The 25,500-nt window shown below is 36.4% G+C and overlaps 1 protein-coding gene across 2 annotated transcripts in view; it reads left to right on the top strand.

Moving 5' to 3' along the window:
• LOC139979545 (uncharacterized) overlaps nucleotides 1-25,500 on the top strand; it is a 66,655-nt gene that overhangs the window by 26,903 nt on the left and 14,252 nt on the right. For both annotated transcript variants that reach the window (XM_071990468.1, XM_071990467.1), the window contains exons 5-9: nucleotides 6,945-7,176; nucleotides 16,729-16,894; nucleotides 18,259-18,365; nucleotides 21,514-21,661; nucleotides 22,633-22,844. In XM_071990468.1, coding sequence (XP_071846569.1) covers nucleotides 6,945-7,176; nucleotides 16,729-16,894; nucleotides 18,259-18,365; nucleotides 21,514-21,661; nucleotides 22,633-22,844 — 865 coding nt within the window. The remainder of the gene's footprint in view (nucleotides 1-6,944; nucleotides 7,177-16,728; nucleotides 16,895-18,258; nucleotides 18,366-21,513; nucleotides 21,662-22,632; nucleotides 22,845-25,500) is intronic.

The raw sequence follows: 25,500 nt of genomic DNA, 5'->3' as shown, positions 1-25,500 counted from the left end.
TGTACTCAAGGCATACACAGACAAACCATGACAAAAATACTAAGAAACTTGTGATGCATTTTGAATGCTTCACAGAGTTGAAGATAATTTCCAACCATCGAGATTTGGAAAGTCTTACGTTATGAATCCAAATTATGTTCTCGTAACTTAACTTGTTGAAAAACATACAGTATATTGTATAGTACAGACCAATTGCCATTGAGAATGGGAAAATAAATGTGTCCTTATCAATTTGCAGAAGTTGAAGGGGGCAAATATTCCCGGTCACTCAGTCTGTCCTCCTCTTCTGGAGTCCCGGGAAACCTAATTTCAACAGAACTTATCTGATTTAAATTGTTCCAGTTTAGAAAACCTGTTAATTACGATATAAAGATGTTCAGAAGATGTACCAGTGAAAATCAACATTGGTATCAGCTCTTATGACAAAAGACTTGTAGATATTCCAGGCATTAAACAACAAATTATTTTTAAGAATCATTTGTGTGATGGTTCAATCATTAGTCTTTCAAATACTATTACAGTAAGCTTTGCAGGAAATATGTAATTTCCTTTGATGGTTAAAGCTGTTTCCTTTTGCACCTGTAGTTTTCATGTTGACCAACAGAGGCTATTGATGTGCTATTGTGATGCTCTCTGAATTGTATCTTGTGTATTACCAAAGAAACAATCAAACCTTGAGGCCTTAAACAGAGAAACAGCTGCTATTACAAACTGCATACCTATTGCATAAAAGGCCTGTGTAGGTAAATATATAACAGTTAGAGGGCATCTTGAAGGATCAGCATCTGAGGAAGATCCTGCAAGGATCGAAAACGTCACACCCTCCGACTTTCATAAATATGAACCATAAAACATGACCGCCTCCGATGTAGATGTTTTCATTCATCTGCTTCAAATTGTGAACACTCATCAAAACCTGCTGTAGCCGTTGTCATTGCAACATTTTCTCAACCAGTTTCCAAGTAATGTCTGCAGTATATGTACTGCCTGTACTAAACAAGCTAGTTTTGACCTTGAAATGGGTCATTTTGTGAGAGATTGGCTTGGTGAGCATTTAATCCATGTTTTTGTAACATTGCTGACAATATTTGTCCTTCACATCGTTCACACACTGTTATCCATATCCTTTGTAATTTTTAAAGTGCTATGGTGCAGAGTACTGTAAGTCAGCACTTAAAGTCTCAATATGTGTTTGCTGATGAATTTCGGAAAACAAACTTCCGAAGCAGGTTCAATGTTTCTTATTCTAAAAGCATTCTGACCAGGTGGGTTTAAAGCTGTCGCAATTGAAAGAAATTTTTTGTTGCCCTTGTGGCGCGAACGATTTACGGTAAAATCACTGCAACCGCCCATATGAGCATGTTCTTTACACAAATGTAACCTAGATATACTCGTAGTCCACTTTTTTTACCCAATTTCATGGAGGAAAAGTCTGAAAACACCCGTTTATTCCTTGCAATGGAAGGAAATGACAGTAAACGGTTCTGAAAACGTTGTTCAATCTACTAGTGAAGAAAATGGACACAGACAACACAATCGTCCTGAAGTTAGTGCTACAGGTGCCTCTGCAATGGATTACGGGATTACTCGGACTTTGCTCTATCTGTCTATCCAAGAATATACAAAAGTTTGACATTTTCTAACGGCAATTTTAAGTGATTCATTCTGCTGTTGCCAGGTGCATTAACAAAATATCACAAAAAGCTGAAAAAAATGATATCTTTGCAATACAAAATGCTATGAGGTTGTGGTTTTCACCTGAAGATTTTCAACAATATTGCCAAGTTATCAGGTTTAGCTATCAGAAATCCTTTCACTGCCTAATATGGAAAATCGGGTGCCAAAATATCCCGCAGCCAGGACCCGATTCAAACTTGTCTGTGGAAAGAGAGTTTTGATGTTTTGCTTCCATATATTTACTAAATTGTCAGTTATTCTCAGTCTTCTGGAACTTTCCAGACTGCTTTTAAAACAACCAACATTTTGCCCCTTCTGAAGAAGTCTAATCTTAAGCCAGAAGATCATAAGAACTACCGACCCATTGCTAATTTAATGTTCATCTCTAAAGTTCTAGAAAGGATTGCTGCAACACAGTTGAAGGTTTATCTCAATCACAACAGATATGGCAATCTACTCACCGCTGCTACCATGCCACTGAAACTGCGTTGCTACGTGTGTGTCTAATGACATTTTACTGGCTCTTGACAAAGGAGGAGAAGCAATACTTGTTTTGTAAGATTATTTCAGCAGCATCTGACACTATCAACCCCAACGTATTATTTCACCGTTAACAGCACATGTATGGAATTAGTGGAACTGGTGTTATTCTCGACAAGAAGTCTCAACCTTAATGCACATAATCAGAAATATATGCCGCAAGGGTCTCTTTTGGTATATATACAAGATTGGTAGAATCTGCAAATATTTGGACCAGCCATCAACGGAATGCTTAATACATACTTTGGTTTCTTCCCATCTTGACAGCAATAACTCTCGTCTTTACCCAATTCTCAACTCCAATGTATTCAAAACTCTGCGGCCAGGCTTGTCACACATTGCAAACGTCACACACACATCACCCCTATCTTAACGTCAATTACGCTGGTTACCTGTTCAAAAATGCATTTATTTTAAACATTCTCCTTATAACTTACAAAACGTATGACGGTCTAGCTCCAACATATATCTCTGATCTCATATCTCATTCTACCAATGTAAACTTAAGCTCATTGAATAAACTTTTTCTCGTATCAGGACCTCTATCTAAAACATCTTTTTATGGCGACAGAACCTTTACATCAGCAGCTCCAAGGCTTTGGAATATTTTGCCTCCCAATATTCGATTCACATCCTCATTAACTACTTTCAAATCTAAACTCAAAACTTATTTATTTAATTAATTTTTCGGTCTTCTCTGTCCTGTTTGTATTTTGTGTTTTATTGTTCATATTTTCTTTGTACAGCACTCATAAGTAATATAATAGTATTAGTAATATTCATATATTGCAAAGAATCTGTAACTACTGTCTGGGTAACTTAAATTGTAGAAAATATAAATAAAAGGGGAATTTGTCTTAATTCTAAGCAGTTCAATCTTCACTCAGTGTAATGCTTGAATGTTTTGGTGCATTTATTCATAATCAGGGAAAATATAGATTTGTTATTCCTTGCCATTGGCAAACAAAATGTTGCTGTGTTCCCGTAACCCTTGGACAATTTGAATCAATGACTTGGGACAACGTAGATAACATTTCTCCTTAATATAAGTAGCTGTGCTAGATGGTTACAACTATTATCCTGCACTTTGTAGAAAGCCAACCCGCTGGCATCGAATTAGAAACGAGAGCTAAAACTTGTAATTTTAGGCCACTGTATACAGTGAGTCAGAATTTTAAATATTCATCAGGTTGAGAGAACTCAAAACCACAATCTGACAATTTTGACTGTGTGCCTTCTTTTGCAGCATATTGTACTATCTCCTTTTGTCATTTTGTATGACAAAGTTACGGTTATATCAGTTAGCAGTGCATGTCAACTTCCCTGTGTCAGTAATACTCGGCTTTGTTGAAAATTATGCATAAACAGTAAGTCTAGAGCATAATATTGAAACAATATCAAAGTTAAAAATAAAACCTTTGTGGGGGCCCAGCTCCCTAAACTGCTGATTTAATCACCCAAAATCTAAAACAGATTCGGGTTTTGTGGAAACATAGTGACGAAAGACATGTGGAGCAATATTTGACATAAGCATTGTTGGCAGAGGGGGATTACTTGATAAATACTTGTATTATTTCCTTGCTGATGGCAAAGGAAATTATCATGCGATGATGATGGCGTGTGTGCCAGTATGCATTTTTTTTGCTATCTGACCGAGGACTTGAACAAAAGAATTTCAGGTCCTCGGTTGTGATTTCTAAAGAATCACCACGTCCTCGGAAGAATTCTATTGTATGGGGTATTGTTAAGGTTAGGGTACGTGGATTTGAACAATGGAAAATACAATGGGGTCCTCGGTCTGAATGTAATACAAACATGTGTGTGTGTGACATTTTGCCTTGTAAACTATATTATCTCTGTACTATCTCGAACTTAATGCTCATGGTTGGATGGACTCCATGCTTGGTATGTGGCTTCACTGTATGAAGTACAAGAAAATATACTTTTTTTGGGTAAGGTCAAAGGTCAAAGTCGTTATAAACCTGATAACTGCTCTAGGGAAGTGAAGCTTTGATCATCATCATATTTTGCATGTTGATCAGCCTTTAGTGAATAAAAGATCCCTTTTGTCTTCTGTGCTGGTCAAAGGTCACTTGAGGTCAGCAAAATTTGGAAATCCATGTAACTTTGCAATAACTTCTTATTAGTCAAGCTTGAAAAGTTGAATGTACTTAATACTTGGTATGTTGATCCACTGTCATGATTGCAAGAGATACATAATTACTTGTGGAGGTCAACAGGGTACAAAGTTTCAAAACCTGTTTCAACATGATAACTTTGAAACTTACTTTTTGGTTTAGTTGGCGCATACAGATGATGCATACAGCACTTGATGTTTGTGCATACTTGGTATGTAGATTCAAGTCAGCGAGGAAAAGAAACCTTATTTACGCTGTCTGTGATAGACATCTAGTTCGGGTAAGGTTTATAGCAGAGGTCAAGTCTGGAAAACGTAGTTTAAACAGGATAAAGTCTCCACATGTAAATCTCAGGTGAGCTTAATAATGTTTGAAACGTGGATGTACCTTATTGAATGCAGTACTCTTGTATGGAGGTTATAACATTGAATGTTTCCTTCACACTTGTCATTAATGAGTCTGTCAATCATATTTGTATTCTTCCACACACACATAAATATATATAAATAGGTACTTGTACATGTCATCTTGGATTTGTACATATTATGTACATATAAATATATATATATATATATAGATATTGCTGTTGCAAGCTTGACTACAAGTAAGGTTTCTCATATAAAACTTAGCAAGGAATCACTAAGGTGTCTTTTGACTGTCTTCTTTTTGTTTTTTTGTTTTTTTTTTCATTTTATTTTTTGGTTGATGGAAATCTTTAACAATCTCCAGTGAAGAAGTGCCATTGTGCAAGAAGTTAATTGATGTATTGACTACATTTTTTTCCATGTTTGTAGATGTACCTATAGATAATTAGTTATAAATGAGCACACTCCCACAGATGTTTCTGTAGCCTGAGTAAATGTTGTTTCCTGATTAGCATTCTTCTTTTATTTGGGCAATGGCATGTTAATGTTTTTTGAGGGGGGGGGGGGAATGGTTTTAGCAAGTTTGTAAACCAATCAACTTCAGCCGCCAGAAATAAGTTTACTAAGTGAAAGTCAAGTGTCACAAAGCTGCATGGTAAAAACAGTTCTAAGAGACGCGTTATCTTGTTGAAAATTTTAGATTTATAACACTGAAGATCTTTATTATGTTGTGCACTACAGTAGGTAACCTGTAACGATTAAACTCTGGTTTAAAATGCTCTTCCTAATTACACAGCATTTATATTTAACGGCCGAAATCGTCATGGTCTTGTACCCAATTCAGCCGTAAACACCATTGTCAAGTTGATTTCTTTAGAGCAGAACGGCATTGTGCCTGCACTTGAAGTATTATCCCAAGTGGTACCCTGTGGCAAATTTAATTTTATATTATCCAGTAATGACTGACAGCATTTTTGTTGGTGTCTTGCTTCAATTATCGATGTTCTGTTCCATTATGTACTCGATGACACAGTCGATGCATTGCAGGAGACGGAAATATCGAATGCACTGTGCCCTCTGAAGTTCACAGCCCTGGTTAAACAATCTGTTTAGGGATTCTCGGAAAAGTCATAAGAAAGTTAGGGAATTTCCAGGAGAGAAGACTTGAACAGCTATTCAGCATTATAGTGCATTACAGTGCATTACAGTGCATTATAGTGCAATATAGTGCATCAGACAACAAGTTAAATATATATGCATTTGTTATGTAAGTTGCCTCAATCTGATGACATCACTGCACAGTCTTAAGTACGACAAATACAACACTTAATATTTTAATTGTATATATCCATCAAGTGGCATTTCGCAAGTTATGGGTCGGGGGGGGTGTTCCCCCTCACATCCATTGTCAGTTATAGACAAATGGTCAGTCATGGAAAATCTGGCCTTTTTTTTTCATTCAGTTGGGAAGGAATTAGACCACTCTATCAGGCCCAGGATGCCCTCAAGCTGTTCATAATGGAGTTAATTTACTACTTGATAGTATCAATGTGCCTCAAAAAGCACCATGTGACATCTGAGCTTTTATTTTCATTTTCTGGTAGAAGATTCCATTATAGTCTGCTTAATTTTAAAAGGAACGTGTGGGTGGAAAATCCCCAAGACATAAAACATTACATCTATTTTGTGTAATTGGGGGAAAGGGTAGGGGGCATCAACGTTTGCACACAGTTGTGGAAAATACTACAAATAGAAGAAGGAAAAAAACAAAGAAAAAAAGGAAAGCATAGAAAGGGAAAAGGAACAAGAAACAACAAGCTAATTTGACTGTCTCTTTTACGTAACCCTTGCATACTCCACCAGTAGGTTACCTTAGGCACTCTGTCAAAATTAGGAGAATGAGGTGGCTGCAGCATCCTGCAGCCAGGCTGTGTAGAACATAAATTATTTGTGCTGTGAAGTTTCACACAATAGGCAGCACTGCTGGTCTGCCCAGATAATCTCCATTGAATGACATGCAGCCCTGCTGCAGGGTATTTTGCAGCTGCTGCAGCTTTTTCTCTTTTTTTTGGTTTAAATCTTTGTCCTTTAGACTGAGACCTAACGAGGATGAAGTTTGCGTCAGTGCAGTTGTACTAGTTGTGTATGAAATGTAATACTGTATGATTTTTATTGATCACATTAAAGTTTTAACCATAATCACCTTTCCTTTTGTCTCATACAGAAAGATTTAAAGTCCTCCACAATATATGAACTGGTACATGAAGACGATAGGCCGGAAATTTTTAAAATTCTCATGGAGGCTGACGCCAAAAAGGACGAACCAAAAGTACTGAGGGATAAACGATATAACTTTCTGTGTAGAATTAGGAAGGGTTCTCTGGAGCCAAGCGAAAAAGTGCAATATGAAGCTGTCAGGTTTAATGGCAGCTTCTCATTCTTCAAAAATTCAGAAGGTAAGTAACATTATATACAAAACAGATTTTGTGGTACATAGATAGTTGCAGTGGGGATGGTGGGGGGCTAGGAGGGTGCGGTATGGAGTGGGGTTTGGTTGGAAGTTGACATTTCTGTCTGGGTTGCAGTGGCGGAGCGAGGGGTATTGGTCAGGGGGGGCGAGAATGGTCTGTAGGGGCGCTTTCGACACTATCTAAGCGGAGCGCCATCACAGGTTGGTGTGGAGCGTACAGATTTTTTTTGAGTAAAAATACTCCCTAGATCGACGGAAATGACCCTTTCCAGGCCTTGCTAATTTGTAGATAAACGAAGAATAAATAGGTGTCATCGCCAACAAAATGTGACAAATGTAAATAGGTAGATGAGAGCGCAATAAAAAAGTCAATAGTTGCGAATAAGTAAAAAGTGGTCAAAAGCTGAAAAGGGCGCCAGCAGTCCATTTGAGTCCGTCAGGGGGGGCATACGCCCCCCTGACTGTATGGACGCTCCGCCACTGCTGCTTTGTCTTGGTTTAAGGGTTTTCAGCAGTACTCTCCAACTTGTACTGGCCAGCTTGCTGTTTTCACATGATCACAGCTTGCAGACTCTTATAAAGACTTACCAGAAAACTATTTCCACTCAACAATAATCCTTGGATCACTATTGCAAGCCTGTTCTAGTCAACAGTATCTCTCAGCTGGTAATAGCAACTTACATTGCAGGTTACAGTACTACAAGTTTCCTGTACTAGAATGGTATATATGCTAAAAGCCATGGTCAGACAGTCAAACAATGTTTGTCGCAGACAAGTGGATTCCTTGTTCATAGTGACCAGGTATAACAAAACCCATACATTACTAAATGATGGAAACGCATAAGAAATGCAGTTTAACAATAGGTAAATGGACAAATCAATGACTCTTTTATGATTAACTTGCATTGAAATGCCAGTGCTTTTTCTGAGATGGTAGTAGGAAGATTAGATAGTATAGTTTAGAAGTTTAGTTTAATATCTCTGATGACCATAACAGGCAGGGCAGGTTAATCCTGGAAACTTTTTGAGGAAACTTACTGTAAATATTAATGTCTTGTCTTGAGCAGCTTTTGATTGACTGTCAGATCGTTTTCAACTCAATTTGCATAACAAAGGCAAGCCAATTCCAATCCAACAGAGACTACCAGTACAAGTAACAAGTCTTACACTATTTGCTAGAGCATTTCTTATACATACATGTACAAAAGATGCTAGGGCAATTATTCTCATGATTTAGACTGTCAAGGGTTTGCGTTATCTTTAGTTGTTATTCAGGCTTCCTATCTAGTTCAGCACAATTCAAATGTGATATCTACAACACTTTAGCAGATTTAGCAGAGGAATACTTTTTTTTTTTTTTTTTCATTCTAACATTGCATGAATGAAAACCAGACAGTGCTGCATATATACTGTTGGGCATAGTTTATCGCTAATAATAAGTACAACGATAGATTGCATAAAATAAGTGTGTGACAAGTGCTTCCACTTTGAAGGAAAACATCTTTCTAACATTGTAACAAACAATGTCTGCTAAGATAGAGTAATAAGGCAAGGAATACAGGAGATGAAAGGACAGGCAGTGACACTGTTATCGATCCCGCCTATGTCTCATATTTTTCACACAAACATGGATAAACTGCTCAGAAATATTGCATATCAAAACAGATTTCTCACATAGAAGTTAAGCTGAGTTTTATGCAGCCTGTGGCTCCTGTGTATTAATTACCTCCAGACAAAAAAAAATTCTCAATGATATGCTGTTATTTCTGAAAACATGTATTCAAGCAGCTTGCTAGTGTTATAACTTATTCATTATGTTTAACTGTGCAAGAGAATTTCTGTCTTATAATCCTTGCAGTATCTAAAGATCAGTTGTGTCTTATGGCATTAATTATTAAGAGGGAGATTTATTCTGTCTACAAAAGTTAACAATAGTGGGAGTAAAGTTCTTTCACCTTTTATTAAGGGGTAACTTAATTTCTGACCAAGTTTGTCACTAAAAGGTTTCATTTGTGGTCCTACAATTTTAACATTCCAGACTTAATTGCTACAAAAAAAAAATCAAAAGTGCTTGTACTGTAACTGAAGTTGGCTGAGCCTATGAAAACAAAATCTATAAAAACACACATCTCTGGATCAAATAAAAAATATTATCTTTAATTTTCTTTTGTGACACAGCTCTTGTTCAGTGACAGAAGAGGATATATATGTTAATGTAAATTACCATATGTGATCAATTTTTTATCAAAATCCAACATGAGATTGCAATATTTTTAATTGGATGCCAAATGCAGTGTAAATGGATGAAACACATTATTATGGTAATGAGGATAAGGATAACACAGCAACAAGAAGAATTAGAACAAGAGCGTTGATGATGGTGATAATATCAAATCTTAAATTTCATAGAGTTAAATTACTCGCTAGGAGTAGCAAATTGTTGCAATTACATAAAGTTTCTCACATTAAGATTTGGAGTTTACATCGATTTTTACTCTTTTGCAAAAGATGACATCGCTTCTAGAGAATCATTCAAGCTTACAAATTAACGTAAAAATTACAGTTATAAACGGAAGCAAACAATAGAAAAGAATACGGTTAAGTGTATAACATATAACATAGAACATACTAAAATATTTCCCCTACATTGTACACCGTCTTCAATGAGACTCCTCCTCTAACAAGTAGCCTTTCTTCAGGTAATCTGGAAGCAGTTTTATTTAGTAATGCCAAAAAATATTAGACTGAAACCTACAGGTCTGCATATCACAGTAGTGTTTGGTAACCTAGGCACCTACTGAATTCAACCTACATTATGTGAGTTAGCCAGCAAGACAAAGAAAAATTTTAGGAATGTGAAGTAGTGATTAGCCAACAATACCTTTCAGATGTTGTCAAGGTATCATTTGAAAATGAGGATTCAATCACACACACACAAAAAAAAGGTTGACATAAGGGGCTTGCTATGAATGAATAGGTTTGATACTACAAACCGTACCGATTATTGTACATATTTAGAAATGAGAAAGTTTCATATGATCAACCCTATGTCCCTAGTACAATATTTCACATTAGTTAATCACCCAAGAGTTTTTAAGCTCAATATGGTGTTGTGGGTTTAATGAAATCTTAAACTTGTTTTTTTCAAAAATTTACTACAGAGTGCATGAAGAAAGAGCAAAGCAGTGATCCAACTTCCATCAGTCTTTCAATGACTTGAAATTCATGCAGTTAATTCTCTAAGAATGGATATATAAGTTAATTTCATAGTAATTTGTGATGACTCGCATGGACAAAGCCTCATACTCGCTCTTATTTATGGGTTATCACAAATAAGCAGTGACGACCTAGATATAGAGCTAGTCCATGTACAGCATAATTATCATGCAAATGAACTTAATAAACCTTTTTTTTCATTTTTATATTTGAACAATGTAATAAGCTATGAAGCAGATAGTTTTGTCAATGTACTTCATAACACAAGGGTTGTAGTCTGTATATTTTTTTTAAAAACAAACCTTAGCTTTGATATTCTTTTAATTTTGCTCAGGATAACAGATCATCACCAACAACATTTAGTATTTTTTTTAACCTAAGTGCAGCGTGAATAATTCCAGTAAATAAAATTCCAAGAAAATATTCACTGCCCATAGTGCTACGCCCGATATCTTCATTGAAAAAAACAGAGAACATTATGCCATGCACTGTATATAGAACAGTTTGTGCAAAAGAAGAGAAATGAACTAACTAGTAAAATTCCTAGCCAAACTTTGTGTTCAATTTTCCTTTGTGCTATTTTGCAATCTTCTTATCCTGTGCCATATTTCTATTTAATTTGCTCTCTCCCTCTCTCTCGCGCTTTCTCTCTCGTCATTGTAGTTTCGAAGAAGATCCCCCATAGGATTAAAACATCATTCCCCCCTTACTGTTTTAAGAGATGTAACATCCTGTGTACAGAGCATTTTTTTTCTGTAGATAAGCAGTTTGTCGAAATGAACAGGTCTTATGTCACAATTACCCACTGTGACACATCAAATGTTTGGACTTTAGAAAGGTTTCCAAAAAGTTTGCAGACAGTTGTTTTCATTCTGTGATTATGTGTCTAATCTGTGTATCACTGGCAGCTTTTAGATTCCTCCCTGAAGGGCAAAAGGAATCGATGCATGCGTTGGAAATGGGATGTGCGGCTTGCCCGCGTGGGTGTGTTTGGGTATGTTAGGTAGAGTCACCTTGTCCAGCGCAGTAATTCTTCTGAAATTGGTGCGATTGGATAGGTCGACAGAAGTCAATACTTGAAAACATAAACTCAACAGAGTGAAGCTGGGGTGAGCTTCACACTTAGTAAGGGGATTCCCCTTCATTGAGTACAAGAATTGTGTTCTTCTCAATAGAGGTCAGAGTTCATTTGAAGTTAACAGAGGGCAACCATTGTAACCAGTATAACTCCAATTTGAGATTCATTTGGGCATGCGGGCCGGACGGACCTCATGAAGGACAAGAAGCTTGTCTGCGTGCAGTTTACATTGAACGTCCTCACATAAAAGTTGTGCAAGGATTCACTAAAACTGTGGGCCTTCTGGGTTTTGATTCCTTGCCCAAAGGCTCAAGGAATCTATGCGATGGTGATTGCGTGTGTGTGTGTTTGTGACGCCCTTGGCCTGTAAACACTATAACTCAGCAATGGCAAGTTGGATTGAAGTCATACTTGGTACATAGATGCGCCATACTAAGTAGAAGAACCCTTTTGACTTTGGTGCTCATCACATGAATAATATTGAGGTCATGGGGTCAAACGTAAAATATTTCAAATGCTAATAACTCTGCAACCAAAAGTCAGAATTTATTTCTACTTGGTATTAATATGTTGGTAGATAGCTGGTACATGGTGATATATGTTCAAGTTGATATTATGCATATTTATTAGGGTCGGGCTTAAGTTTATTTCACTAAAATAGCTCGTAAACACGATAACTGACCAACGAAAAGTTGGATTGAAGTCATACTTGATACATATGTGCCATAGTGAGTAGAAGAGCCCTTTTGATTTTGGTGCTCATCTCAAGAATATTAATGAGGTCACAGGGTCAAATGTAAACACTTTCAGAATTGAATCATACTTTGTGTGAAGGTGTTGGTAGATAGCGAGTACATGATAATGTTCAGTGTGATATTATGCACACTTATTAGGGGGCAGGGCTTGAGCTGATGTTTGCTAAAAATAGCTTGTAAATATGGTACTGTAAGTTAACATATTTAGTAGGTAGGTCCACAGTCAGTGAAAGAACCTTGCTGATCAATTTAATCAACGATGACGTAAGCTTGGGATTATCATCTCAATTGGCAAGGATTCACAATAAGCCCACTGGCTTTCTGGTTGCTATATGTCTTGAACCCAGTTCAGTCACAACATTTGCAAACATGGCTTTTTTTTTTTATTCTCTTCCTTTCTCGTTATGTCACCCCAAGAGATAGAGACCATAGTATCAATCACATACAAAAAATGCAAAATTTTATTTGACCTTAAAGTATCAACAAACAGTTACTTTGAACATGAAATGTATAAAGAACATAACAAATCAAGCTTAATACAGAATTACAATCCTAGATTATCCTATATAATTTTATAAGCATATATCATTTAAACACTTGATCAAAATACTCTTTAAGGTAAGGCAGCAAAGATGAAAAGCCTGGGCATGAAAACCAAGCAACTTGTTCCACTCTCCTACTGTCACGTCATGTTAGTAGCATGAGCCCCTTGGAAATGGCATAGATACTGCACATAATTAAAGGATGGAGAGCAGTGTGCTGTTTATCCATGATCTTAGCCAAGAAATGGATCAAGATTAATACAATGGCTGCTTGGCCGAAGTCACAAACGGTTCTGAGGGTCTCTCAGACTTCAAAAGTACACAGCGGGACGAGACGTTGTAAGCTCATCTTCTTCTGGTATCAGCTGATCAATACTGTACTGTTCTTAGCAATGAGCATTTTATTTGACCAAAGGATCAAGAACTTTATGTACAACAACTTCCCTTGACAGTAAATGCCGTCACAGGTTTAATAATACCTCTGCAGTCATCTGTTTGCAAAAGGACACCTTCCATTCTTCTCATCCCAGCAGAAGAAGTGAATAACAATGCAATGGTTGAGTGAGAAACCGATCATTAGTGACCAGATTGAACCCTGGGAAGCTCATAGCATATAAATGATGACTAAATGGAGCTCACCAGAACACTGGTTCCCTTGGTTTGGAGCCCTCGCAGTTGCCTCTCAAGACTTATTTTGATTCCTTGCTGAAAGCAAAAGGGAATCCTTGAGGTCATTATGGGGTCATGATGGGGCCTTGGCTTTTAAACATGACAACTCAATATTCTAAAGGGGGTTGGACCTCAAACTTTGTATGGAGATGCACCATATTGAGTTCTCGGCTACTATCGGTTTTGGCTGGGATCAAAGGTTATACTAGGTCACCAGGAATACGATATCTCAAGAAGAGAAGCTTTGACGAATCTAATTCTTGGCATGTTGATGTCCCATTTTGAGTAGAGGAACCCTACTGAAGTTTGTGGAGGTCAAAAGTCATTTGGGGTCAAAAGTCTGAAAATCTTGTAAACACGATACTCAAGAAGTACATCGTTCTTGAACATGATATTTCCTTGGCCGGGGCAATTAAGAGAAAAGTCGGGCCAAAAACAGCAATTTTTGTGTTTTTTTTTTTAATTAGCAAAAGCAGTATTTTCCATGAAATCCCTTCCCCTTCTTTCGGTTTTATAGAATGAAATTGTTGCGAAATCCCCGGCTCCCAAGACGACAATATTTATCACAAGAGTGTGGTTGCTATGCAGTACACTCATCATTTGTTGGAAAAAGATATTCCAAATTCATATGAAAACAACAATTAGCTGCTTGTAATTACAGACACAGATTCTTCACACAATGTAGAATAGTTTATTTAAAAAAAATAAGGCTTCCTTTCTCATGCTGAGATCTTCCATAGATGCGTAATTATCAATTACTCAATCTTGTTATTGTGTCAACATATAACATCATCGCATGTATAAATATCTCACAGACTCAATTATACAATACTTATTTTTCAACCTAAAAATTTTTGACAAGGAATTGTGAGGTTTTTTGCTATCTCGATATATCTATATACCACCGACGTGACTGACACAAGGGCGTATAATTTGTGAAGAATATTCTAATCAATGATAAAGTGTGCGTAACTATGGGAATTAGTTGGGATTAGGACAATGGTATGATGTTATAACTATCATATATGTGAGTATTTAAAGAAGATTAGAACAGATTGTGACTAGTTTCGCACTAACCATACATCATAAAGCAATGAGAAATACAAAATAAAGCTAACAGAATTCTTGGCGTGATAAGATGTTGTGTAATGTATCAACAAAATATTACTTTTCTTTTATTCAAAATTAAAGGGCATTGACCTATTGACAGCTTCTTGAGCACTTTGTATGGCAAGGAATCACAAAGCCAACTGGCTTTCTGGTTATACTAAGTCACTAAATAGACTTTGTCAACATGATAACTGATTCCTGGTAACTTCCTTTATATGTTGCTGCATTAGTCAATAGATAATCCTCTTCATTTTGGTGTGCACAAGTTCATGAATATTAACATGTATGGCTTACCACACTATGAATATGTTAAGGAATCGGAACCTCTGAACCTTTTCATTTCTGGTTATCCTTTTTATTATTTTGCAGCTTTTTAATTTGCATTGAGGTTATCCTTATTAGTATGCAGCTTTATGATTTGCATTGATGTTATCCTTATAAATATGCAGGATTTTAATATGCATTGATGTTATCCTTATAAATATGCAGGATTTTAATATGCATTGATGTTATCCTTATTAGAATGCATCATTTTAATATGTAGCGAGGTTATCCTTATTTAGTAAATGCAGCTACAAGTACCGATTCCGAATCATTTTACAACAGCCATTCATGATACAGTGATGCATGTTCCTTACATCACAGTGGTGACTTAAGTTTCTGCAAACAGTTATTATGAGATGATGTAATCGTAGCTATAAACCAAACAGGTAAACATCATAAAATATCCTTGCTCCATTTAAACTTTTGCCTGCCTGTTCTTCTTGATCTATCATGTAGTATATATTCCTTCAAACACATCATTCCCCTGGAAAAACCATTCAAAAATTTGCAGGTTTTTTACCAAATTGTTGGAATAGATTCTGCTTGTTTGCTCCCAGCTACTTTGATCATCTCTTTGGAAATGTGCCTCGGAGGTGAAGTTAAGTCAGGTAAATGCTTCCCACTTAAAACCACTCACAAAAGACAAAAACAAAAACGTCTCTATAAATACAGTTATTTATCAGATCCACTTGTTGTGTTGCATTCCTGACAAATTAAGGCCCAGAGATTATTCGTCAGTTTTAGACCTTTACAAATAGCTGGCTTTCTTGTCTCTGTCAACTCTTCTTTTCTAGCAGCTTCGTAAAACCAAACCATCTAAAAAAAATTGTTTTTCATGGCTGATTTTCATAAGCGGGCTGTCGGATGACCTTTACAGGTGTGGGTTGGGGGTGGGGAGGGGGGAGGGTGATGTTGCCCTAGTTCTCAGCAAGACATTTCAAGAGAAGGTGAAGTACTGTCCGTAAATTCGTGCTTGACGTTAATGTGTTAAATGGGTTCAGGACATTCTCAACTTTTGGTGGAATTCAAAAGTCAAAATATTAAAAATCCACAGAATTTTACAAAATATGAGGCTGACTGTTTTATATTTTCTTATATGATAAAGAGGTCAGATGTGCAACAGTTGTATTTATGCCAGTAATTTCATGGAATACCATCAAGTAGGCCTATATGTACAATAAATGAAACAATTTGATCTACATTAACATCTGTTGGTGGCATGATATACACAACTTAGGAACAAGCTGTCTGAAAATTGTCTATTCCATACAGGTGTTTGAATATTCATGAACAGGAATTGCAAAACGGACATTATTGAGATAATTGTATCCATTGTGCATCCTCTAGCAATTGTTGGAGGGGCAACATCTTACTTTTGTCCCCACTTTAAACCGTTGAGGTGGGGGGAGATATTGACCCTTCTGACCCCTAGGATCAACTTCCTGGACAATCAGTTGCTATGTTAATTAACTGCTCGGTCCAGTACCACAGTTCACAAAAGAAAAGGTCTTCTCTTGGAAGGGATTAAATTAAATCGACCCCGGTGCAGCAAGAGAAATAGGTCCCCAAGAAAGCCCACCTTAGCCCAAAATGAAAGTAAAATTGTTATTGCTTGAAAGCAATTATATTACCTGTTTCCCTATATTCTCTAAATAAATGTTTTTCACAGCTTTAATTTAAAATTAACTTTTTCACATCAAGGTGTCCAGCACATAACCCATTGTCTATATGATTGCAGACAGAAAAATGTTTTACTGAATTAAAAAAAAAAATGATACCAGACATTTCGAAGTTATGACAAAAAAGCCACAGTTTATTTATATTCTTTGCTGCTTGTTTTGCAGCTAAGTTGCTCGACATGGGTGACCAGGAAGAGCAGTGCTGCTTTGTAGCCACGGTGCGGTTACAAAACTCTCAGCTCACAAGGGAGATGGCAATGTCCACGGAGAAAGAAAAGGAATTCGCGTCCAGACACAGTCTTGATTGGAAATTTTTATTCTTAGATCAGAGGTGAGATATAACGTTAAGCTGTTCTTAAGCCGAGGGAGGGTCCGACCCAGTGTTCTGTGTTTCATTTGTTATGTAAATGCAGCTCACTGTTGATCTGGAGTCAGCGATGACCTTTAACCTCCATTTTACATTTATAGCCAACGTTGATATTAGACAGAAGCGACCGTATTCACTTGAGAAAGAGCACCGTGTTCAACCCCAAATCTCTGGGCTGTGTAAACGTGGATCTAGCCCAGGATTTGGACCACACGATAGACTAGAATGAAGGTAGAATCAGACCTCAAACTCTACGTTAAATTTGTCATGCAAACCCAGCTGCGGTTGACCTAGGATCAGCTGTGAGTGACCTTTAACTTCCCTTGTTGTTTGCTGTGTGCATAATTTGACATGAAAGCACTACGCATATTAGTAGCTGCGCATGTTAATATGACCAAATAATTCCCTCGTCTGACACACACAAAAAACGTCCTGAAAGACACAGCGCCGTATGAACTGAATTGAGAAGAAATCCGAGGCCAAGACGAATGTCTAAACCACTTTGGGGTGGTAGAATGAGAAGGGAGGGCATTGACCAGAGGGGTCCAGTCATAGAGGGTGCACATTGTTAAAAGGTTACCAGTTCACTGTAGACATTGTAGAACAAGAGTGCTGACGTTGTGAGAAGACAGGTAAGCACATCACTGGTAAATATCCAAGCCTGGTTAGTTCTGGAATCTCATTAGCTATAGGAGAGATAAAAAACTTTTCTCTTAAGGTTTGTATGTGTTTCCTTCTGAAATTGGAATTTAATGGCTCTGGTTTTATTATCTCTTGTGTGGCTGGCTTGTAATGGTTAGAAGGTTTGTTGCATTTGCCCAGTACACATTTTCATCAATATTGCTGCAACATTCAGTACAACTGTTCCATGCCCAAATACAACTTACTGTAGGCTGATCATATAGTGGAATATAAACATTGTGTATGTGATATCAATTGTTCCCCAACATCATGGAATGACCCATCTGCATATATATATATATATATATATATATATATATATATATATATTTATATATATTATTAGAGAAAACCAGAGAAATAAGATATGACTCATAATTGACAAATAAGGAGTAAGTTTTAGAAAATATATTGAAATTTTCGGACCCCTGGGACCTTCGTCAGCAATACTTGGCAGTCGAAAATTCCAATATATTTTCTAACACTTACTCCGTATTTGTCAATTATGAGTCATATCTTCTTTCTCTGGTTTTCTCTAATAATATTTTCTTTTAGAGTAAACGTGGATTTTCGTTATATTATATATATATATATATATTATATTTCAAGTTTTCTGTACCTTTCATTACCTTTCATTACTGCCACAGGGGACCTCCGGTTTTAGGTTATCTACCATTTGAAGTACTAGGAACGTCTGTCTATGACTACTACCATCACGACGACTTGGAAAAACTAACTCAGTGTCATGAAGCATGTAAGTAGCGATAGTCATGTCAGAGATAAGCCAAGTCTTATAAGGGGTGGGGGTGGTGAGGGGGTGGTAGAGTTTACACTTTATCCCCCTTTGAACAGATCTTTGTTTTATCAAGTTGAGAAGCCACAGAAGAAATCTACGGCTTATAGCACCATATGTGGCATTTATAGTTTTGTAGATATTCCTTTCCTATTATGGAGAATTACATTTTTGCTGTTTTTCTAACCATTTAGAATAAATTACAAATCCCTTAGTAATACCCACAAAATGTTTGAAGAAGAAGAAGACCTTAAATGCTTTTTAAAGGTCAGAGCATATTCTGATAATTGTCTTGTAAAAGATTGTAAAGCTACGTTGGGTGTTGTGATCAAAACCTGACATGCTGCAGTGTGTTTTCCTTGTCCTGGTTATTTAAATTGTCTTTAAACTTCATAAACATGTCAGTTAGCACTTGCCTCATCTTCCAATATTTTGCTTTAATCATGAAATCATAAGAAAGAGAAAAGAAAGAAAGAAGGTGTTGTAAAAACAGTACAACATAGTTTCAATATAGATTGAAATTAAAGTTGACTTTTCAATCTAACATTAGTTGTATAGTCCCTTTCCAGTTTATTCCCCACCCTGTTCCTTTAATCCTCTCATTGTCCCTCCACTGTTTATCTCCTACCTCTCCTCTTCCCCTGTTGCTTTCTTCTCTCCATCCCTTGTCTACTTATAATCCCCTTTCATCTTTCTCATTGTGTTCACCGTGCTCATTAACCTGTCTGTATTCTGTACGTGTTTTTGTCCCTTCTGTTATACTGTTACTTGTCATTTAGCCTCTGAAGAAGATCCTGCTAGGATCAAAACGTCAGGCCCACTTACTTTTACACATTAGTTGTATAGCATTAAAAAACAATGTTTAACTCAAAAGAATGCTCTCATATGAGATTTCCTTTTAGAAATGTTCCATGAACTTTAATGTCGACTACATAACCTGACAACTTGTAAAAATAGATGAAACATATCCTACAGTTTGAATGAATTAATTAACTGTTTTTGGTTGTAGTTATGCTCACAGGGGAAGGAACTTCTTGTTGCTATAGGTATAAAAGAAACATTCCTGCAGGTTTAAAGAATGAATTAAGTGTTTCTGTTTTTAGTAATGCAAACCGAGGAAGGGGCTTCTTGTACTATAGGTATAGAAGAAACATACCCTGCAGGTTTAATGAATTAATTAACTGATTTTGTTTTTAGTAATGCACAAAGGGGAAGGGACTTCTTGTTGCTATGGGTATAAAAGAAGCATACCCTGCAGGTTTAAAGAATGAATTAACTGTTTTTATCTCAATACATTACATGTATAGAGATATTGTAACAGTAAGTGGGACTCTCTCTTCTCTTAAAAATTTTTCAGCGTCTTCATACAAAGTTCTTTTTCTCTGAAATTTCCAGAGCAAGCATATATCATATAGGCCAACAAAAGTTACTATTTTTTATTCCAGAATTGTATCTCATTCCATGACTTTTTCACCGATTTATGTCCAAATTTGGCCAAATCCCTCTGAAAAACCGTTGAACCAAGGCTTTTTTGCACACGCTACAAAACTTGTTTGTTTCCTTGTTTTTGATAATTAAGCCCCGCCTCCAAGTTTGGTTTGTAGCAGATTGGCAATGACTCAAGCCCCGCCTCCAAGTCTGGTTTGTAGCAGATTGGCAATGACTCAAGCCCCGCCTCCAATTCTGGTTTGTAGCAGATTGGTTAGGACTCATGGCAGCTACATGTTAGATATACGAAAATGGCCACCCTCGCGACCAATATCTATACTGTTGTGAGATATGCTGCTGGTACTGGTAGTGTATTGCACACTATTTCATACACATTGTCGTACTACATTTAATTTATATTAGGACTTCGTCTGTTTATAGCTCCATGGTTTTAGTAATATCAATTTAAGGATTGTACTGTTGTTCAGGTAGTTTTTCAGAGCAAGAGTCATGATAAGTTTGTTTGATTGCCCATCAGGTATTTTTGTATAATTACGTATACACATTGTTGTGTTTACAAGTTTAGGCTAGGCCTACAGTAGTGCATCCTATATTAGACTTTCATTTAGTAATGGCCACATTAGCATTGTACTGGTGGTGTTCAGGCAGTTTTGGGGCAGGGTGCAGTAAGTTTGTTCGATTGCCTTACAGTGTGTTTTAATTTTAACTTAAGTTTCCAACTTATATTTTAACTGTGACTCCATAAATTTAACATAATGTGAATGGTATAAACAACAACTATTAATTTGGAATAGAGTGTATATTGTGCATTTCTAGAATGAAGCATCATTATGAATTAACAGCTTGTTTGGTATATTTCTTTAACCCCCCCCCCCAAAAAAAAGAGAAAGAATTAAGAACAAAAATTATAATCTATCACATTTTATTTTCACTGGAGTATGTATAAAAGAGGAGCCAGCCATAGCATCACAACTTTTATAAGACTATAAAAATTAAATAAGGTTATGTTTTATTTATAAGGATATAAGATGTATAACTATAAGGTTATAAGAAGTATGTTTAGCTTTCTTTTGAACCTGTGATGTTTGACATCAAATATTCAAATAATTAAAAGAAAATACTAAAATGGAGAGGAACTGGGGTGGCTATAAGGAGAGGAGGAGGCCACCCATCACTTTCAATTAAAAACTTGTAATCTACTTGTACATTATTTTTTCCAAGTCATAAATCCACGAAATCTTCATGTCAAAATTATTGAGAAGGAAAAACGTGGGTTGTTTTGATACTTGGAAGTGTACACAGTTTTGATGGTAGTCACCACTACAGTCTACAGTAACGTACAGTAGGTCGATAGGCCTAGCTTTCTCAAGGTGGGCATCAAGAATATGGTCGAGTTGTTCGCCTCTTCTTATTTGACTGTTGTCATTGACGTCAAACTATATGACCAAAAATATTATATATATTGATAATTGTAGAGACAGAGCAAAGATATGAAACTAGGAATCAAAATTAGAACTTCCAGTATTGAGATACTGCATCATTGATGCTCTTGTTGTATTTAGTAATGCACAAAGGGGATGGATTTTCTTGTTACTATAGGTATAGAAGAAATACACCCTGCAGGTTTAATGAATTAAAAATAACTTGTTTTTGTTTTTAGTAATGCAGACCGGGGAAGGGACTTCTTGTTACTATAGGTACTTAACTAAAGGCCAAGAATGGATATGGCTTCAAACGAGGTACTTTATAACATACAACCAGTGGAACTCTAAACCTGAATTTATAGTCTGCACTCATCGCGTCGTCAGGTAAGATTTTTGCCCAATTTCTATTGACAATACAAGAAAGATGAGGCTTTTAAAGTCAGAGGGAGGGGAGGGGGGAGGGGAGGGTTGGGACCGGAGGGTCACTTGAGGAGGATCATTGTGGGAATTACTAGAGTGACAGAGTTCCCTAAGTTGAATAAATATGCAGGCTGGGTTGCCTTGTGTTTTGTTTGTTGTATATTTTGCTTCAGGAATAACTGTGAATAACTTTACATAAGTCCTGTCCTGACATTGTTCAAGCTGAGGAATCACAAAAGCCTCATGGCTGTTTTTCTTTCTGCTTTGTTATTCCTTTGAATTATTGTTTCAAGAGCTGTTATAAAAATTTATCTGAAAATTAGAAAGTTTTTTTTTTTTTTTTTTTGGCGTTTTCAAAATGAATGTGTAAGTTGATCTGGTTTCTAATAAAGCTGTTTGGATTTCAATTTCAGTAAGTATGAGATTGAGAAGTAAAGATAAGTTTCCATGGAAATTATATAAGAGTTGAAGATTTGCCCACATAAGATGATGGCAAGATACTAAATTTTGTAATACAAACGGTTGGTGTGTTGTATATATGTTGCTTGACTGGCAAGCACTACCTTTGTAAAGTGGTAATTTCTAACTCTGAACACTGAGTTGCCAAATAGAAGTCCATTACTTATCCATTGATGCTTGTCTAATTATAGATGTATGTTTTAACAAAATTTTATGTACATAAGCTCCGACCCTTCCCCCACCCCCCACCCCCCTGTTACCCAGTCGTTAGAAATCTGCTATAAATTTTTTTAGTGTTTCTAAAATGTGTCAGGTTATGGTTGTCAGACAATTTTTACACTTTTACGTCTTCATATCTTTAGATAAACTTGGCATGCTCAATATTCCTAGATCTGCATACATGTGTTCTTGTTTGTGTTGTGTATGTTTTTTCTATCGCTTAAAAGTCATGCTCTTCCCATTATTTTTACTTGCAGCTATGCTGAGGTCAGAAAGTGTTTTAACAATGACATAGCTTTCACAGACGAGTCCAGTATCAGTACAGAATTCAGCAACAAGTGGAGCAGCAACGGTTGCCTGTCCGAGATATCGCCCTCCCTGAATAGCTCATCTGGTGAATCAAGTGTCCAGTCCTCCGTCCAACGCTCTATAGCATCAGAAGTAATCTACAAGTCATCTGAGACTACTGGTAAGAAACTCTCTCAAAAAGATAAGATAACCTCAGACAAGCATCTCAAATGTATTCTTGCTTTACACGTGCCTCACACTCCCATGTAAAAGGTACTGTGAAGCCATCTATCGGATACGACTGATCGTTCATTCTGATTGGTTAAAGGAAATTTCATTGTGCAACTTTGCTCAGTGTGATGAACACACCCCCTTGATGTGTGGATTCGTGGAAGGTACCACTTAGGTTCACAGCAGTAGATATACCAAACAAGCAGACAGGCTGCTGATTGGCTTCCATTCTGCAAGCATTATGTGGTATCTACACACAGGTTGGCGCAATAGATGTCAACAGACGAGGCAGTAATTCAGGTCAACGGTGAACTTCAGTTTTGCTGGTACTTTATTATGAGTAGCTTTATTCCAAGGACTAGGCTTGGGCGATATGGAAATTTTAAGTAGCGGGGAGATAGAATTTTTGTTGTTTGCAATTTGATAGTTGTTCATGATACCCGAGCAGTGGGGCTACGTAGAACGTGTCAGAATTTGATGTGAAAAGCAGCTTGTTTGATCTACAGGTCGATGGCATAAGTCATTAGACGTGAATGAATGGAAGTTGTTTTGCTAGTTTGCTAGTCGTATAAATTGGCAGTCTGCGCATTAGCTGTTTTTTGTTTGAGGGGGGCAGTGGTGGGGGGGTCGCAGGACTTTTCCAGTCGTTGCAAAATGCATCTAAATTTTTCAGAGCTTGCGGAAGAAGATCCATGAAGTGATTTTTTTTTAACATCGAGTGCTTAGTCCATGCTAGCTTTGATGAGCAATCATATCAAGGAGATTGGGGGGGGGTCTGGTGGGTCATCATGGAAGATCCCAGGTCGTGGGCCTAAAGTTTTTGGACCACTTGTATAAATGACAAAGCAGAAATTTAAAATCTTGAGAATGGAACAAATGATGAAGTGGAAGTTAAGAAATATTAACCGTTAGCTCTTGCTTTTCACGGAGGCACCGAAGATCTACCATGGTTGAATGAAGTAGAGTTTATAGGAAGAGTAAATTTCATTGTAAATATTAAATCAAGACGTGGGAATCGTTTTATCTGTAATATATAGGCAACATTGCTTAATACTAGATGGACTTTTTGTTTTTTACACATCATGCTATTCAAAATGTTTCTTTGTTCAATGTTGACCATTTTAATAATAGATTTCACTTATGAATAAGAAATATTTCTGTACTACAATGAGAAAATTTGCTTCAAATTTTTTTTCTGCCCCATTCCATAATTTTTTTCATCATATCTTTGTGAAGCTGTGGAGCACCTGCTGTGGAGTACTGTATGCCTGAGCAGAGTTTGAGATTTAAAACCGCTTTGGGAAACTTTCTGTTCTAGATTTTTGGTTATTTGTTTTCATTGCAAACACAGGCATCTACTTCTGTATAATGTGATAACTTTCAGATGGTATTCTGAAAAGCCTATCTGAGGAATCTGATAATGTGGTTTGGCCTTTGTTCTGTTTGATTTGGGATAGAAGAGAATTTTTCTTTGCCACCAACTGAGGAGCGATCATTTCTAAGTAAAAAAAGGAGTGTGATTGATAATGCTAAAACACACACAATCTCTGTAGTCTGTACGTTAAAGAAAAGCACAGTGATGTCTTCCAGAGTATTTCTTATCAGAGGCAAATGCAATAGCAGGCATTGAATATCTACATGAATGCAGTCTTTTTTCTTCTTTTCTTTCTTGATATAAGTAAAAGCCTTTCTATCAGTAATAATTATGTGAAGGGAGATATTCTTTCAACTGCTAGGCCTGAATGTCACTCACAGGGAGAAGAGGAACAATGTGAAATGCGCCGATTGTAAATTTATTTCTTTCCTTTGTTTATCTCTCTTCTTTTTTTCTCAACATAAAATTATTTGGCTGACAGATATTTGAAGAAGAAAAAAAATGGAATGAAATATCGCAAATTGATATTTACTTCATCTAGGAGCTTTTGACATGAAAAGAAAATATGTGAAATAATATGAATCGCTGTCTACTCGTTTCATGTAAACTTATATTGGAAAACACAAAAAATAGTAGGAGGGCAACTCGTACAGAATTGCTGCTCAATATATATATATATATATATATGTATGTATATATATATGTATATATATATATATATATGTATTTATATATATATGTATATATATATAGATATATATATATATGTACATAGATGTACATAGATATACATAGATATAAATAGATATGTGTATAAACACCTATTCCATCGCGTTGCACGCACACATTGAGTTCTTTTCACTGCGGCAATCATCAGACATATATATATAATACATATATATATTGATATGTAGTAAGGAATGAAGTGATCACTGCTTCCTACTATATAAATCCATGGCTTAATGTTGTAGAACAAGTTATTGCCTGATTTCTAGGAGTGAAACAAAAACGAGAGTTCTGATACATTGTTCTTTCATAGTTTTTGTCTATGGTTAATTATTGTTCTGTTAAGTAAAATCAATTTCAAATTTTGCAGTATCAGATTTCAGGCACATGGATAGAAAATACGTATTAAGTCTCCTCCTTTAATGTCACAACCTTTTTTTTTATTTTTAAAAACCAACATCAACAGTTCCAACTATTGTATGCAACAGTGTCAAAGCATATGTTT

Source organism: Apostichopus japonicus, chromosome 14, assembly GCF_037975245.1.
Source record: "Apostichopus japonicus isolate 1M-3 chromosome 14, ASM3797524v1, whole genome shotgun sequence".
NCBI classification, from domain to species: domain Eukaryota; kingdom Metazoa; phylum Echinodermata; class Holothuroidea; order Aspidochirotida; family Stichopodidae; genus Apostichopus; species Apostichopus japonicus.
The sequence above is the reverse complement of the archived record's forward strand: the minus strand, read 5'-3'. Positions and strand labels throughout refer to the sequence as shown.